The 17,598-nt window shown below is 41.8% G+C and overlaps 3 protein-coding genes across 3 annotated transcripts; 2 read left to right on the top strand and 1 right to left on the bottom strand.

The window, feature by feature from the left end:
• Positions 1 to 74: 74 nt before the first annotated feature.
• On the bottom strand, positions 75 to 3,250 carry LOC306753049 (PI-PLC X domain-containing protein 1-like; the record flags this gene model as incomplete). The annotated part of the gene is made up of 7 exons (XM_079236881.1): positions 75 to 954; positions 1,517 to 1,587; positions 1,764 to 1,876; positions 2,042 to 2,197; positions 2,286 to 2,411; positions 2,902 to 3,038; positions 3,148 to 3,250. The coding sequence occupies 7 exons, from the start codon at positions 3,248 to 3,250 to the stop codon at positions 623 to 625; spliced, it is 1,038 nt and encodes a 345-aa protein (XP_079093007.1). The 3' UTR covers positions 75 to 622.
• Positions 3,251 to 7,725: 4,475 nt separating this feature from the next.
• Positions 7,726 to 10,240, top strand: LOC306753169 (four and a half LIM domains protein 2-like; the record flags this gene model as incomplete). Its single annotated transcript, XM_079237025.1, has 5 exons — positions 7,726 to 7,881; positions 8,394 to 8,568; positions 8,849 to 9,018; positions 9,661 to 9,847; positions 10,089 to 10,240. The coding sequence occupies 5 exons, from the start codon at positions 7,726 to 7,728 to the stop codon at positions 10,238 to 10,240; spliced, it is 840 nt and encodes a 279-aa protein (XP_079093151.1).
• Positions 10,241 to 12,401: 2,161 nt separating this feature from the next.
• cUnh7orf57 (chromosome Un C7orf57 homolog) lies at positions 12,402 to 15,249 on the top strand (the record flags this gene model as incomplete). The annotated part of the gene is made up of 7 exons (XM_079236550.1): positions 12,402 to 12,459; positions 12,539 to 12,712; positions 13,421 to 13,508; positions 13,819 to 13,945; positions 14,651 to 14,715; positions 14,903 to 15,006; positions 15,092 to 15,249. 7 exons carry the CDS (start codon positions 12,402 to 12,404, stop codon positions 15,148 to 15,150), a joined length of 675 nt encoding a protein of 224 aa, XP_079092676.1. The 3' UTR covers positions 15,151 to 15,249.
• Positions 15,250 to 17,598: the final 2,349 nt, after the last annotated feature.

The raw sequence follows: 17,598 nt of genomic DNA, 5'->3' as shown, positions 1-17,598 counted from the left end.
CCTGCTTTTAGCTTTCGGTCCAATCAGGTGAAAGACGCAACATATCTGAATATGACGTAACCTTTCATTTATATTCACAGACGGGAAAATAAACAGCAGCATCCCTCACTGCGAAGTAAATAAAACTAAACTACTCAACTGAAGCTCAGAGGTGACACAAGGCTCTGGTTCATCATTTTGCATTCTTTATTACAGTAAAAACTATTGCTGCACCCACACCCAAGATATGAGTTAAATATGTATATTAATGGTTAAAATGAGTAATTAGAACATTTAAATTAGAGCATTGAGGAGACACAGGTCACAGGTCAGTAACATTTTTATACTTTTACATTGCTAACAGTGGCATTAGTGCTGGTTGCATTTTGTTTATTATTGCTTTTTTATTGCATTTATCGTTATTGCCTTCTGTCTTTAAGGCCCTCAGGGACTTTAAAGCTCTGCTAATGATCCCATGTGACTACAGATATCATTACACACGAAGAGCTGCAAAACATATACAAAAGTGTATGTTTAAAATTAGCATGCATAAATATAAAATGTCAATACATTAGGAAGAAATATGTACAATTTGACAATTAAACAAATAATAAATAAAATAGTGCAAAAGAGATATTCCTGATTAATCTTTCGATGTCGCTCCAGTCTGGTTGTTATGGCAACAGCCGACGCCGTCTGCAGGAGATGCTCGCGGCGTCCTGCGGACCGGAGGAAGAGGAGCGGCAAGCGCTTTGTAGTTCAGTCCGATCACGAGCGAGCAGAACTGACTGACGTCCACGAAGTCGCAGCAGAGGACGTTGACCTCGCCGGCCTCTCGGCCCGGCCGCTGCTCGCTCGCCCAGCGGAGCAGCAGAGAGAGAGCCCTCATCGTCATCTTCCTCATGCCCTGCAGGGGATGAAGGAGCACGTAGGGAGCGTCCTCCGTCAGGTTCAGACCGCTGACGTAGAAACCGGCTGGAGAACAAACGAGTTCAAGAAATATCATGCATTGTTACGATATGAAGTTATAAGTAATTATAAGTAAAGCATTACATATCAATACATCGATATTAATGATCCAATATTCTACTTTTACTGGTATTTTAAGTACAACGAATGGGTTTCCATGACTTTTAACCAAATTTCCATGAGCAAACATTTAGTGAAATCTGGGTGTAAACAGTAAAAAGTGAGTAAATGTAGTATTTAAACTAACAATGAGAATACAAAGCATACAGTAAACCTTAAATGACTCAAATGAATGAGACAATAGTTTGATTAAAAGAATAAACATTTATATAGATGCCTGTATGTATGCCTGCTTATATTTTGAGTCTTTCTTTTAAAAGCATATTAATTATTTCAAACTCAGCGTAAATGAACATAATGAACACATGAATATAACACATTTACATGACTTTTACTAAACTTTTGGGATTTTATTTTTTTAAAGGACTTTTCCAAGCCTGGAAATAACCATTTTAAAACTGTAAATGTAAATGTCTTATGGTGTAATTTTACTTTTATTTTGATATACCTGGTCTTCTTCTGTGCTTCTGGTCCTCCAGGTAGGCGATCACCTTCTTGGGATCTGGGCTGTCGGCATACCTGGAGTCAGTTTAAAGTTTGAATTACTGTTTATTTGTATTTACATCTCGCAGTGGAGAGAAGTCTTCGGCAAAACGTGGTAAATTCTGCAGCCAGCATGGTGAAGAATGTGGGATTGTGCGTTCTTTTGATACGTAAACATCTTTAAATCAGAACTATTGGAGACACAACTTTACCAGTAAGGTATGTCGGTCCACAGCTCGGGGTGCTGCAGCACCACCTGCTGGTTGTCGTATGAAACAACGACCTGCTGACCTCTGGACCAACAGGACCGCAGAGTGGGAATGTCCTGCGTAGAATAAAACACATTTATTTCATATCTTCACGACTAAAATCTAAATATATTCAATTCACAAGAATATGAAACAGCAAATTGTCAGATAGAAGCAGCAAATGTTTCATGTTGGGCTAATAAATCACCTTTAAATGATTGTATTCATCAATAAAAAGATACCTGCGAGGGGCAGAGTTTCTTTCCGAACAGCGTGATGATGTAATCCGCGAGGTGGGAGTGATCTTCATCGGTGAGCAATTCAAAATGCGAGCAGGAGATGATGACGATCTCTTTTGGATGAGCGTCCAGCCAGGCAGCCAGTTCCTCCAGGGCCTCCTGCAGACACACACACACACACACACAACACGTGGGTCAGTGTGCACGTGGGTCAGTGTAAATCCTGTGAGAGTGTGAGAGTGTGTACCTTCACAGTCAGCAGTGTGTAGATGCCGTGGGCGAAGAACAGTGTGGTGCCGCCCGCCGGCTTCTTGGCGATCCGCAGGTCCAAGTAACGAACACCAAGTTCACACTGATCACTGAGGACCGATTGCTGCGCACACACACACACACACACACACACACACACACACACACACACACACACACACACACAATGCATATTAGATGTTGCTACTTTAGATAGTTTAGCATCTAACCAGATAATGCAGTACTTCTATTTCACATTTTAGAGGCAAATACTGTGTATTCTAAATATATATACATATATACTTGAACATGAACGCACCACCAGAGGTGTGACACCCCTTGAACGCACCACCAGAGGTTTGACACCCCTTGAACGCACCACCAGAGGTTTGACACCCCTTGAACGCACCACCAGAGGTTTGACACCCCTTGAACGCACCACCAGAGGTTTGACACCCCTTGAACGCACCACCAGAGGTTTGACACCCCTTGAACGCACCACCAGAGGTTTGACACCCCTTGAACGCACCACCAGAGGCCAGATTGTCCCACCTCCCCTCCTAAGGACAGCTTTATCGCCTGAATTGGGGCTCATGTACAGTGTGCTCCTCTACCTGTGTGGTGGCCCAGCGGGAGACACAGGGTCGAGTCCAGCAGGGGACCAGCCGGTCCATCGCTCTGAGGAAACAGGGCTCTGACCTCAGGACGGGAGAGGACACATCCAGGCAGAAAGACATGCTGTCATGGCTCCCTGTGGTGTCAGATAAAAACATATATATATATATATATATATATATATATATATGCACAAAGTGTACAAACAGAAATGTGCATCGTATCCCCGGTGTTTTCTGCTTTACCGGGAATAGCCAGGTTCCACAGCGGGACATCCTGCAGCTCCTGCGGCAGAAGGGACATCCAGTCCGGGTTCCCTCTGAGCCGCAGCCGCTCTTCGTCTTCCATGTTCTTGTTTTATTCCTTCTCTATTCAGCTAAATATGGACTGTTTTCATTGCTCCTCTTCCTGCTTGTGAATACAAAACCGGTTTGTTTACAAAGTCTTCCGGAATGTAAAAAAAAAACAAAAAAACACCGGTAAAAACAGATGTTAAGCTAGTGGGTGTTTCAAGCTAGCACTTCCGGTGACAACCGTCAAAATAAAACCGGAAATGAAACGCGGCAGAAGTTCGTTTTCGAAACAAAAGAAAAGATTTGCAAAAAACTAAATCGGCTCGTTTTATTTGAGTTTGGTTCTCTCTTATTTTCGTGTTTGGGATTCAGACGACAACAAAAAACGTTTTCGGTTTCAAACCCAACTAATGTCCAAACCAAAGGAAGATAATAAAATACAGCAAAGCTGCACTTTATGCAATTACAGTTGTAATTGCTGTTATTTACTTATACGTAACATTATAAATTACCTATTTAGATTAGTTTGATTCAGTTTCCTGTACAAAGAATCAAGTATATGATGAAAAAATAGTCATGCAGGCACATTTGATGAACTGCTTTTCTTGGAAAAAGCTTTTATCTAGTTACCTAATCCTGTTTGATATCCTGACATTTCCTTTCCACAACCCTGTATTTCAATGCAGCTGTGTTATATTGGTGTCTTTTGGTAAACAGCTTAATGAGTTGTTTACTCGATCATTAAATGTGTACAACATGTCACAGTGCGTTGAATAAGAGGTCATGTTTAGTCTTTTAAATCTGTTCCATTTGCAGATTTTCTTTACTTATTACAAGCAAACATTATTTGCATGTTTTGATTATTTTACTATAATTTGAAGTGGCCCCTTTTGATCAGGGGCAAACAAACATGACCCAACAGAAAATGCAATTGTATGTGAACTATTTAAATGTCCACTGCAGCACAGACCGCCACTTATTGGAGTCACACACGGGTTATTACTGTATTTTCACGATGCAGAAATAAGGCTAAGGACTAACACGTGGCTGCAGTTTAGCCTTGACATGCTGTTTATTTGAATCATTAACAGAACCAAGGCATGTACATGTTGGACCTATTTTTTTTTGTATTTTTCCTTCATCTCATTAGAAGTTTTATCTTGAAAGTTGCACAAACAGATACAAACAGAGCAGTTACAGCAAAATGGTAAAATGAAGAACACACTGTTCATAAACAAGACTCATCTGATCTTCCTATGCATACTTATTAAAGGAAATGTAATCAAATCATGGTCATTTCTAATGAAATGCTGACTGGATTTCAAGTTTCAATGAACGTAAATCAGAAACAACAATAGCTATTGTCCTTGATTTGCAATTTGGTTCTCATCTCTTTTCTCGGATAACTTTTGTCAAAAAGTGTATTCTGATCCTGACATGACATGCGCTTTGTTTTCCTGCATCTTTAACATAATAATAACCTGTGAAATGCATTTGTAGTTATACATAAATACGTATATGCAGACATTTAATAATAATAATAATAATAGCTAGGATTTATATAGCGCCTTTCATAAAACCCAAGGACGCTTAACAAAGACATAAATAAACATGACAAATGCAACAGTAGCTAGAGGACATAGGCTTTGGTGAAGAGGTGAGTTTTGAGGAGGAGATGGTGTGTTGCGGAGCTCTATGGGGAGAGAGTTCCAAAGTGTGGGGGCTGTCACACTGAAGGCTCTGTCCCCAAAAGTTTGCATTTTTGTGTGAGGGATGGAGAGCTGACCCATGCCTGAGGATCGAAGGTTCCGGGACTGTGTGTAAGGGTGGAGGAGGTTCGATAGATACTGAGGAGCCAGGGCATTGAGGGATTTGTAGGTGAGGAGGAGGATCTTGTAGGTGATGCGGGACTTGACCGGAAGCCAGTGGAGGTGGATGAGGGTGGGGGTGATGTGCTGCCAGGGCTTGGTGCGGGTGAGAACCCTGGCAGCCGAGTTTTGCACATACTGGAGCCTGTCCAGGGCTTTGCTGGGAACCCCGGACAGAACTCCATTGCAGTAGTCCAAACGGGAGGTGACGAAAGCGTGGATAAGGGTTTCTGCCACAGAGTCAGAGAGTGATTGCCGGAGACGTGAGATGTTTTTGAGGTGGAAGAAGGCGGATTTGGTGATGGACCTGATATGAGATTGGAATGATAGTGTTGGGTCCAGGATGACACCCAGGTTGCGGACTTCCAAGGATGGGGAGAAGGAACAGCCGTCAACGTCCAGGTGGAGATCTCCAACCTTCCGGAGCAGGGCCTTGGGAGCCACAACCATGAGCTCAGTTTTGTTGCTGTTGAGTTTTAGGAAGTTTGATGACATCCAGATTTTTATTGCATGTAGGCAGTTTACAAGTGACTGTGGGGGTATTTATATTGTCACACATCGCATATCTTAGAAGTTGTGTACTTATAAGTGAATGCATGCTCCAAAGTGCCTTAATATATAGAGGTCTAAATATAATCTGGCCGGCCCACTCTGGTCGCACCGCCTCATCGTCCGGCCCCACTGTGACAAATTCTGCCTTCATTTTAAAAGGCAGATGGACGACAGCGCTCAGAAGACACCTCTGGGCTCAGTCTGCACGCCGGCTCGTCCTCTGACAGGTAAGACTTCTTTCTTCACCTCCTGTCTCCTCTTTGACCCAGTGTGTGTCTTCACTTCCCTCTCTGTCTTCCTGCTGTTCATCCAGAAGAAGTTTTTAAATCTATGTGTGCTTAAAAACAGCCTGATTTAGCCTCATATAGTCATTGCATCCTAAATCTATCATCATTTGAGGAATTTAATCCAGGTGTTTGAAGACGAATAGAGGATTATTTAAATTGCATTACATTGAAAGTGGTTTCTTTTGTGGTATTTTTAAGATTTCAGCTTAATAACTACTGTATATCTTAAAATTACGTCAAGTTGCTCCAGTTGGAGCTGTACACATTAAAAATAGAAAAAGACTTGTAGATGGATGACAGAAGAAGCAACTTAGCAAAGTATTATAGTGGTTTTATGAGATGCTACTGGGTTTAGATAAAGATATGAAAGGCTACAGGAGGTTTTTGGGAGTTATGGATCATTAAAAGGTGAAGAAGAGGTATTTTCAGGGTTTTTAGGGTTTTTATTTAAACAAAATCCACATATGATATGATAGGATATATACTTTATTCATCCCCAAGGGGACATTTGGTTGTGGCAGCAGCACGCAGAGTTACATATAAGACATTTAAGAAAATGAAATAATAAAAGTGCAAATATATATATATATATATATATATATATATATATATATATATATATATATATATATATATATATATATATACATATGTATACTGAGCATATAGTCCAGGTTTTGTGGAAGTTTATTTTGAGCGGCTCGCTGAGGTCTTTCAAAAAGAGGATGAGAAGTTATTAATAATAAACCTTAGGAAAATGTATATTTAAAAAATTCAAAAGACAATTGATACAGTGGATTTCAGAAATATTAGATTAAACACATTTTAGATGAAAGTCATTAAAATACTGTCTGGCGTCTTGACGACTTCCTGACAAATGGAAAAACTCAGACTGCTCTTCATTTAATAAATTATCCAATTAATAGCAGCCTTTGTGTTTTGGCCGTAACCCTTTTATTAAATTACACCAATTCTGAGGAACAAACAGCACTTTACCGTCGCTTTGCTAAATTTAACTTCCTGTTTGTTGTCCGTGAGCTTCAGACCAAGACTTTGACAATAACCTCAGCCGTCTCAGGTGTCCAGGAGGAGTGTGGGCTGTATTGATTGCTGAGCGTTCCTTTGAACACCTTCCAGTTGGATTTCCTCCAAGAACTCACTTTCAGAGGTTGCGTTAGATTTTCTGCAGCAATCCTTCTTTAAAAAATCTGCTTTACCTCTTAAATATTTAAACCTCTAATGATGCTATTTGCCGACCAATGGCTCTCAAAATCATCTTCCAGCAGAATAAAAGTTTAAACAGTCTGCTGTGGGTGATGATGGAAGCGTTTCTTGTGGGTCGTTTCTTTGACTTTTCATTTCATCTCTTCCTTCTATCTTTACCTTCTCGTTGTTCTTCCCCTTTTACCTTTTCTCCAAATTCAGAAGACGCACAGCAAATAAAGACCTGAATTAGTCTTTTTGGAGCAAGTAAACCAAACTTAGAGGTCACATTATGTGCATGAATGTACAGTGTGTGCCCAATTGGGGGCAGTTTGGGACATTCCTTGGACTAATGTCTTGTGTGAAGTGTTCAATTAAGGTGCTTTGTACCTTTTACAAGGTCTTGAAGGCATGATGGTCTAATTTATCGGATTATGTGTTTGCTTTCGTGCTTTCGTGTGTGCTTTCGTACAAAGGATCCGGCTCAGTTACAGAAATCCAATCCCAGTTTCAAAGTTGACTAAGTTTATGTTACAATTACATCATCTCGAGGGCTGCTTTTCAAAGTCTTTATCCTTTATCTTCCAGGACAGAAGACCCAGAGAGGACATTCAGTCATAATGGCTGAGCGCTACGACTGCACAGAGTGTACAAACTCTCTGTATGGGCAGAAGTACATCCTGAAGGACGACAGCCCGTTCTGTGTGAAGTGCTACGAGGAGCTTTTCTCCAGCAGCTGTGAAGTCTGCAAGAAGCTCATTAGCTGCACCAGCAAGGTCAAACTCTTCTTCTTTCCTCACCCTTATTTCACCATTCCTTATTACATTTCATGTGGCTGACGCTTTTATCCAGAGCGACTTACGATAAATGCATTCAACCACGAGTACAAACTCAGAACAACAAGAATCAAGAAAGTACAATTTCTTCAAGAAAGCCAAACTATAAAGTGCTATCAGTAAGAGACATTTAAGTGCTGCTACTTTCTTAATTCAAGGTATAGTCGGAAAAGATGTGTTTTCAGTTTGCGATGGAAGATGTAGAGACTTTCTGCTATCCTGATGTCAATGGAGAGCTCATTCCACCATTCCTGCTGGCAGAAACCCTGAAATTTTGTCACCCGACTCCAAACATGCATCACATATCAACCAGCATGGAGGCTGGAACAGAGATGCTCTCATGTCGAGGTGTTTGAGGGTTTCACTGACGTTTTAAATGTCTCCGTCGACCAGAAACATCCAAATCCCTCCGATTTCTAACTGAACCGACACCCTTTCCATCGTCTCTGCAGGATCTGTCGTACAAAGGCCGCCACTGGCACAGCGAATGCTTCCTCTGCTCCAAGTGCGAGCGATCTCTGGTGGACCGGCCGTTCGCCACCAAGGACGAGGTGCCGATGTGCATCGAGTGCTACAGCAGCGAGTACTCTTCCAAGTGCCATGCGTGCCTGAAGACCATCATGCCGGGTGAGGAGGCCTTTCCTGTTTTCTGTCAGGGTTCTGCGCTCCTGATTATTTTTCATGAATTCAATCAGGTTAGAAACGACTACTCTGCAAAAGCCACGAGGCGCTTTAGAAGCCTTTTTGATTTTACTCTCCCTTCAGAGCTCACATGACTTTAGCAAATTAGCTTTAATTGGTTGAGGCTGATCCGAATGCCGGTAGAAGCTCCCACTGTGCTTTTAGTTATTGATCTCTCTCCTTCTCCTTCCCTCCCACTCTCTCTCTCTCTCTCTCCACCCACCAGGCTCCAAGAAGATGGAGCACAGGGGCAACAGTTGGCATGAGAATTGCTTCGCCTGCAACCGTTGCCAGCAGCCCATTGGCACCAAGAGCTTCATCAAGAAGGACGCCAACAACTACTGCCTGCCCTGCTACGAGAAGCAGTTCGCCATGCAGTGCGTCCACTGCAAGAAGGTAAAAGTAGCTCATAAATCAATGGTTTTCTTCAAATGCAACGAGTTTCATTGTTGCTTAATGGTCTCTAATAAGCAACTCTTTCCTCCGGGAGAGATTAATATTCAGTTTGAGTGGTATTTAAGAGCTTAAGTTAACCAGGATTAATTTTCCCTATAAGTCCTCTGGGGTAGCTTTAAAGTTATGGACACTCTGGTACTATGATGCTTCCATTGAGTGGAATATTCAAACACAAGAACACGTGTTTCTTATGCAGCTGGACGTCAAAAACACTGATGCAGTTAAGAGAAGACAGGAGGAAAGAAGACTCTTAAAATATATCACCAATAAGCAATATCTATGGTAGATATTGCTATAAAAACTGTATAAATCACATCTTCATTTACTCTTAACCAGTAACAAACAGACTGATATTTACACATCTGAACAAAATCTCACATATACTCTTTTATTATAACACCAACATTATTAAAATAGCCCTAGTGGTTGCTGAGATGCACCCTTTTTAGTTTGGGCATGCAATTTTCGAGCAGAGGCCTAAACACAAACATGTTTAGATGTCTCAATCGCACGTAGTTGATACTTAATTAAGTCTAAGCATACTCTACTAGGTATTCACACCACATGTCCTGAATCTTTCAGCCCATCACCACTGGAGGAGTGAACTACCGGGACCAGCCGTGGCACAAGGAGTGCTTCGTGTGCATCGGCTGCAAGCAGCAGCTGGCCGGCCAGCGCTTCACCTCCCGGGACGACTTCGCCTACTGCCTGGACTGCTTCTGCAACCTGTTTGCCAAGAAGTGCGCCTACTGCACCACCCCGATCAGCGGTAAAGCTTCACACAGGGGCGCCTAATGTTTGTTGAAATAAATCTGGTCACTAGATTTGACGTCCTCTGCTAAAAGTGAAATCTCATTACGTGTTGCATTCCCACGTGAACTACATATTGAGAAGTAACCGCATCGTAAATTGCACTTGTTATATGTTCGCCTCTGTGTATCCAATCACCATCAATTACAGGGTTATTACATTACAGAGATCATGGGACTCCTCTGTTGCTTTGCTCTCAGGTCTCGGAGGCAGCAAGTACATCTCCTTTGAGCAGCGCCAGTGGCACAACGACTGCTTCAACTGCAAGCGCTGCTGCGTGTCTCTGGTGGGTCGAGGGTTCCTGACGTGCAAAGAGGACGTCGTCTGCCCCGAGTGCGTCAAAGACTTCTGAGGGACGACCGAGGTCCAATGAGCAGTATTCTCCTAACATATCAGTTATTCATTTCTCACACATTAACCTGTGTTTTACTGCATGCGATGATGACACTGTGCTTAATGTGAATGAGTTGAGGTCTTCATTCCAAAAATGTTTTATTTTTCTGTGTTGCTGAATGTATTGATGTTTTTTAGAAACATTCCCATTTAAAAATCAATGTCAAGAATCCTAAAAAAAAGAAGTGTGTATCTCATTTTGGAATGAAACAGTCTGTGTTCATCAAAATAACCATTTTAATATCTATAAAAGAACTTATTACGAGCATGTTCAGTGATTTGAATTTTGTTCTTAACAGAGTTAATATAATACTACTATATAATGCTACGAATACTGTTTATTTTAATTACATGCATTCTGCTCAAGCATAATAAAGATTGTTTGGATTTGATGATTGCTTATTGCTTATTGCAGCTTGTCATGGACACATCACTTCAATGAGATTTAAAAAAACACACACACATATACCTCAGTATGGAATATTGCTTATTTCTTATTGCTTTTTGCAGACAGTCCAGTTCATTTAAAACACACACACACACACACTCACACACACACACACACACACACACACACACACACACACACACACACACACACACACACACACACACACACACACACACACACATACCTCAGTATGGAATATTGTTTATTTAGTTTATAGAATTGTGCATTAATAAAAGTAAACTAGTGAATAGCACTTAAGGTGTAGCTAAAGGCTTAATAAATTGTCAATAAATGATTAACTCATTCATTATAGATGTGAGAATAACACAGTTATACATATTGTAATGTATTAAAATGTTTATGGATTTTTTTGTGAAGTGTGAAGTTAATGATAATAAACTAATAAAAGTATGTTGATGATTAAATTAGCTGTCGTAAACGTTAAAATGTTAAAACAGTTTTTGGTCCAGATTTTCCTCTGAAGGACAAAGATCGTCTCTGTCCGTAGCAACAACATGAATATCAAGGTAAGCTCTCGTTCTGATTCTTTTTCAAGATCTGGTTTGGCTGTGAATCCTGGTACGGATGACGAACGGTAAAAATCACAGTTTACAAAACAACGTCAGCCTTCGTTGCATAGAGACAATCTTTGTTTCGCGAACAGGAAGTCGGCAGCAGGTGCCACCGGAAGTGAGTTCGGTCCAGCCTTTGCCTGCAGAAAGGGAGGGAGCTAACGCCGTTTAATTGCATCAAACCTCTCAGTAATTTAACCCAAAACAAAAATACCATATAATGTAAGTAATGTATCTGTTTTTTTTTACGAGTTTTAACGTCAGTTGTGTTGGTGAAACGAGCATTACTGCAGCGAGAAGTGAGGTTAGCGGTGGGAATCCACTGCGGCATCTAGCTAGGCGGCTAAATATATTAGCATGGCTTTGTTAGCCAAAATAAAATATTCCGCTTTAAAAAGATACTTATTACATGTCTCTTCATATTATATGCATTTTTTTTAATCAGCCGATGCACTTACAATGTATACATCCTCTACATAGTCGGCTCACTTTTTAATCAAATAGATTTTTTTATTGATATATTCCTCGTTTTATTGGTTATTATTATTAGAATAGAAACACAAATGAGGGTCGTGTGATTTCCATCATTGCATCCATGTGGATGGAGACGCGCAGGCGGGCCGCTGTGTCATAAGGGGAGTCAGGGAAACGAGGCCTATCAGAAACATCGATGAAATAAGACGCCATTGCTATTAGTCGACCGTTCATATTTGTTTAATATGACTTGCTATATTTTAGTAATGTTTTCTTTCTTTCTATTTTGGTAAATTCGGCCAGATGCTGCATCATATTAAATAAAATCTAAAAAGAAATCTCAGTCCCTCTTAATGGGTTTTAGGCCACTGTGCCTGTCCGTCCATTTTGGTGGAAGATGAGTAAGGAAAAAATGGACATCTGTTGTAATACATTGACATTGTGTGAGCCCAACAAGTGGTGCTTTGAGTTTTGATGTGTTCAGATAAATGAATAAAAAAGCTGCACTCACTAATTTAGGCCTAAAGACATATTTCATATGCTTGTGAATAAGTGAGGTTGCCTTGAACTTATGTTATGTTGCTGTGTCGTTAACAGACTTTAAAGAATCGTCAGATTGTAAAATGTCTTCAGCTGAGATGAGTGCTGCAGTGCCCAACCATCGGAGGACCAAGCCCGGTGGTGAGACACTGCACAGCTGCCTTTGAATACTCAAAGCTGCAAAGCAAATGGGTGGGGCTTAATTCTCAGGTCGTTGCAGGAATAAAGACCGTGGTCGTGGCCAACAACGCGACCGGGCCGTCCTCCCAGATCCCGGGTCTGTCCCAGACTGCCGACAAAACCTCCCCGGTGGAGAGGAACAGCGGGAGGCGCGTTGGGATCTTTGCATCTGACTCCGAGTACGTCAAGCTCGCAAAGGGAGGCGGACACAAAGGTAAAGGTTTGAACTCCAGATGTGATGCTTCACAGCTTCGTTCAGATCCTCATGCAGTTTTATGGCAGAATGCTAACAAAAGTAATTCCCTTGATGTTGACACTGTTGTTCAACTCTTTGAAATGCAAATCCTTGAACAGGTGGCCTCCGCATGAAAGAGGGGATTCCAAAAATACTTTGGAAAACAACAACCGCTGTTTGGTTGTTTTAAACGGCGACGTCGCTGTTTTCGGGGACCGCGGGGTCACTTCTGTTGTGCACGATGAAAAGTTTGATGTTGAGTTCCACATAAATGTTTTATCAGTCAGACAGACGGGGATTGTTCCTGTTGCCAAACTGCATTCGAAAAAATGCCAATTTAAGCCTGCTTTGTTTCTAACCAATCTGCTATTTTATTCATGGTTTTGCTAAGTTTGTCACACACACTTATCTAAGGGAAAGAAATGGATGATGTATATTTCGTGGTGCACTCTTAAGTCTCCTGTACTATCCCTCCACATCAATGTTCCAGGTGGATGTTGTTTTTGTTTTGCAGGGAGTTGGACAAATGTCAGCATGAAATAATGAGTTTAAACTGGTTTTGTAGGCGAGTCATTGTTCAGGCCCTGCAGTTAAATATCCCACTGGGCTTTAAGAGGTGAGATGCAGTACAGTGCTTCATAATTGCCGTCCGTGTTTCATGTCAAGCATCGTGTCGCCTCCCTGCAGGGCTGTTGAGTCATGCCGCGGATGCCGACAACCAACCCATGAAGGCCTACAACCCACCCACCTGGTTTGGAGGTGAAGAGTCAAAGGGGTGAGAGCAAACACAGATGAGAACTCTAACAAAGAGGTGGTGCGACTCGGAACAACCCCAACAACTTTTAAAGTCCGTTTCCCAACACGCGCTCAACCTGGAGCCTAAAATAAAACATTGTTAAATATATATAAAGCTCAAGAAAGCAAAAAATCGACTTGGATCAAAGTATTTTATCAGCAAACTGGGTTTTTAAGACAAAGCACAACCCTCCTAAGCGCCGTATGAAACCCTCGAGCGACCGGGCCTCCCAGAATGTGATGAGCAGTCTTTTCCCATCGTTTGTGTCACCGTGGTTTTGTGCTTACAGCGGAAGCAAACCAGCGTCTCCCGACAGCTCCATGAAGGCGAGCGTGCAGCTGCTGGCTGCTCCGTTTGGGACTGATAACAGTTCGACCTGGGAAAACGATGATAGAATTTCCCCTGATAAAGAGAAGGTGAATGGACCAAACTAGTCACCCCCAAACATTTATATACCGTGTCGATGTCTTCCATCCTTTAATTATTTACTTCACCACCACCTTTCCCCTTTTTTTTCACCTAATTTTGCTCCATCGTCGCATTTTGGTTCAAATTAATTTGGGTTTAATTTCCTGTCCGTGGTAGAAATATTTCTAAATGTTTTATGGTAAGTACAGAGTGATGTATTGAAAATACCTGATAAAACACACATTTATACCAAGCAATGTTCTTGTTTTTATATCACAGTAACTGGAAAGTTTTCTTAGTCGTGTTATCAAGACTGAGGAGGTTTCAGCTAGTTTAAAAACATATGTTTATGTACATGTTTATATTTCTCACCTATAGGAAAGTATTCATATTGAAGTAAATGGTTGAACCATTTGGTAGTTTTTACACAGGGTACCTGACAGATTTAAATCAGTTTAACTTGTAGAAGAACGCCTTGATGTCGGGATCCAGAAGTTTTTTGCTCATGCCAGTTTCTTCAATCATTTTCCATTGCATGATACATTTCATCCTCCATCCTTTCCTCCGTCACCCCCATGTTCATCTTGCTCGTCAGCGGGTACATTCTGCAGCGCAGAAGTCAGAACGACCCAATTTTATTGCTCTAATAAAGCGGCTGCTGCGTTAAGGGCTCCACAGATAAGCAGAAAGCATAACACGTGTCCATCCCACAGATGTCTCCTGATGGCGTTGCCAATGACATGGAAGGTCTGTCCATGACCAACAAATACAAGAGAACGTGAGTATTAATGGTTAAAAAGAGTTGTGCCTGCACCATAAGGGTGTAAGATGAGCTCGCCGAGGATTGTGGGAGATTTTTTGCTGTTTTTTTAATGTTTTAAAATGAACATATTGATGTTTTTATGTTGAAATGTGCGTTACAAATAAACTCTCCTTGCCTAACGCCGTCTCCCCTTCGCCTTCAGGTGCCATGAGAAGCAGGCTCCCCCGGTCAGCATGAGCAAGCTGCTGAGTCACGGCTACGTCGACAAGAAGAAGAAGTCCTCCAATGACGACGACGACGCGTCAAGTACGATATCGTCTTATCTTTTCTGGGTCACAAAGCGTTTGCGGTTGTTCTGCCTCCAGATGCTGATGTTTGCGTTGCCTTGCAGGTGTGACCTCAGAACAGACCAGCACCGTCATGACGGAGGACCTGGACGACCTGGAGTAGTTCGTCCCGGTTCTGGCTTTGAGGGAAAGGGGGTTGGTTCTAACACTGGTTCACGGTTCCTACAGTTCCACGAACACACTACTCCGCCCCGCCCCCTCGGATTCACTCGCATTTATTGTACATCCACTGACTGTTAGGTTTTGTACTCATGTTTATGCAAAGGTACTGTCCTCCTATTTATTTGCTTTAATTTGTAAAAAAGAGTTCACGCTGATTTTCGTTCGAGTAGACGTGTTGGTGCTCGCGGTATTTTTTTCTTTTCTGTATTGACGTTCCTCGATTTGAAAGACGAGTTGTGCCTCGGGCGGGGAACTGGCCGGTTCTGGGTCCGGAGCGGCGGGTTGAGGGAGAAATCCCCGACCCGTTTGATCTTGAGCCCAAAAGTGGAGCGAAAGCTTGGATTCACCTGGTGGCTGGGCTTTGTTTCCCTCCCTGGTTGTATGAAGATCGAGTTAGTGAAGTTAAAGTGTTTGTGCTTATGAAATGTGGTTCCAGTGACGTGACATTATTTGTTTCGATCGAGGCCTCCTGCTTTCTGGAGGTGTGTGTGTGTGTGTGTGTGTGTGTGTGTGTGTGTGTGTGGAAACGATCACATGCCAGGGTTTGTTTGGTTAAAAGGGGCCAAAGATTATTTTTTTTATTTTTTTGGGTTGCTGCTCTGCAAAAGGTTGCCCTTCTCTACGACTCCCCCACAAACCGGTTGTTTTTTTTACATAAAAAATAAAGAAACGTGCTTCGTTTGAATGTGCAAGCTGCAGTTTGATGCTGCTTTCCGCCCAATAGGCCCATTTAGAAGAAATATACCTCATATTTAAATGCAGAGTTTGGATTCCATCACCGGCTGCAAGATCAATGTTCTCCTTATTAGGAAGCTCAACAGTAAGTCGATAACGGTGCCAAGTGTTTGACGCCAGTCACAATAGGGCAGAAGCTCGCTAATGATGAACTAAATTAGGACTATTCTCTATGTTAAAGCCCTCCAGTGTTGTTATTGCTTCCCAGTCAGCCTTTTAAACCCATCGCTCATGCAACAACAAGATAAAGTATTAATTATAAAGGTCGGGGCCACCTTCAGCAGACGGCCCAGCTGAAAGTCAAGTCGGTGTAATTCCCATGTGAAGATTAAGGCAGACGAGTTTTTTTAAAGTGAGTTCTCAATATGCCAACCAAGCAGTTTTTCCCTGCTCATGCAGTGTTTTTTTTTTTTTTTTTTTACTTCGTAGACACCAGTAGGAGACGTTAGGGATCACAACAAACCCTCCATCTTATGGCACGTTTTGTCCGTTCCGGTGTTTCCTCCGTTCACGTGAGGGAAACGGTTCCTGCGGTTCAAACCTGGAAGCAGCGGAGAAGCTTTTGCTGCAGGTGTATTCGATCTTCTCAAAACTAATCTGTCAATCGGAGACAGCTGCTGTATTGATTCTTTAAAACAAACAAAGAATTTGCATTTTACTCTGTAACAAAACCTAAATGTATTATAAAGGTGCATTTTATTTGTAGCAAATGCCGTCAGTATTGATAAACTCAATTGGTGACATCCATCTATTTTCTGCCATGTGTATGCATTTATTTAATTGATGATGTCACTATGAAGTACTGGGGAAAATGTGATTTAGAAATGTTTCTCTAGACCGGTTTCCACCAGTAGGAAACCGGTTTTAATTAATTAAGCCGTACATTGAACTTGATGAACTCTGCAGAAACACAGCGAACAGACCTTTTTGAAGCACTTTTGTTTCACTAAAAGAAATGTTAGCTTTTATTTTGCCTTAAATCCTCAAGTTAAGCGCAGGAGTCTTGCGTTAAGGTTCATGGACGGAGGAGACGGGAAGCTGGTCAATGACTCGTCCTCCTCTGCTTGTGGGGCTGCAGAAGTGCTTTGACTAAAAAAAATTGATTTATTTGATAGACGGTTCAGCTTTGTGTCATTTAACAGTTCTACTTATTTTCTTTTTCGCCGTAACTGTGAACCCGACGGTGACGGTTGAAATCCTAATCCTCCGGGGACATTTGTCAGGCGGAGAAAATTCTCTTTAAAAATGAAAAGCATGGGAATGATTTATTTGGGTGTTAACAGCGAGATTAAAGCGCTCCGAGTTTGTCCTCGTAAATCCAACTCATTCATCACCTGCGCCTCTGAAATGACGCAGCAGTAGCAGACTGTTTGAAAAGAAGTCGCTGAAAAACTCTGACAAGAGCCGTGTCATGCTCAACACTACTGTCCCGTTTAGGCCCGTCAGCAGCGACGCATAATTCATCTCTGGTACTGAAAAGTGTTGTAAACGGATTTTATTCTGCAGTAGGAGGAATGGCATCTTTTTTGATATTGTTTGCTTTGAACCGGTTTATTTCTTCTGAACCGTTAGACTTTCAGGTACAGTATCTTCAGTTACAAATGTGTTCCTTCCCCCAGTGCGAGTTGGTGGCGTCTCCGTTTACAAACAATAG

This window comes from Taurulus bubalis, assembly GCF_910589615.1.
Source record: "Taurulus bubalis genome assembly, chromosome: 21".
NCBI classification, from domain to species: Eukaryota; Metazoa; Chordata; class Actinopteri; order Perciformes; family Cottidae; genus Taurulus; species Taurulus bubalis.
This window is presented reverse-complemented; position numbering and strand designations above follow the sequence as displayed.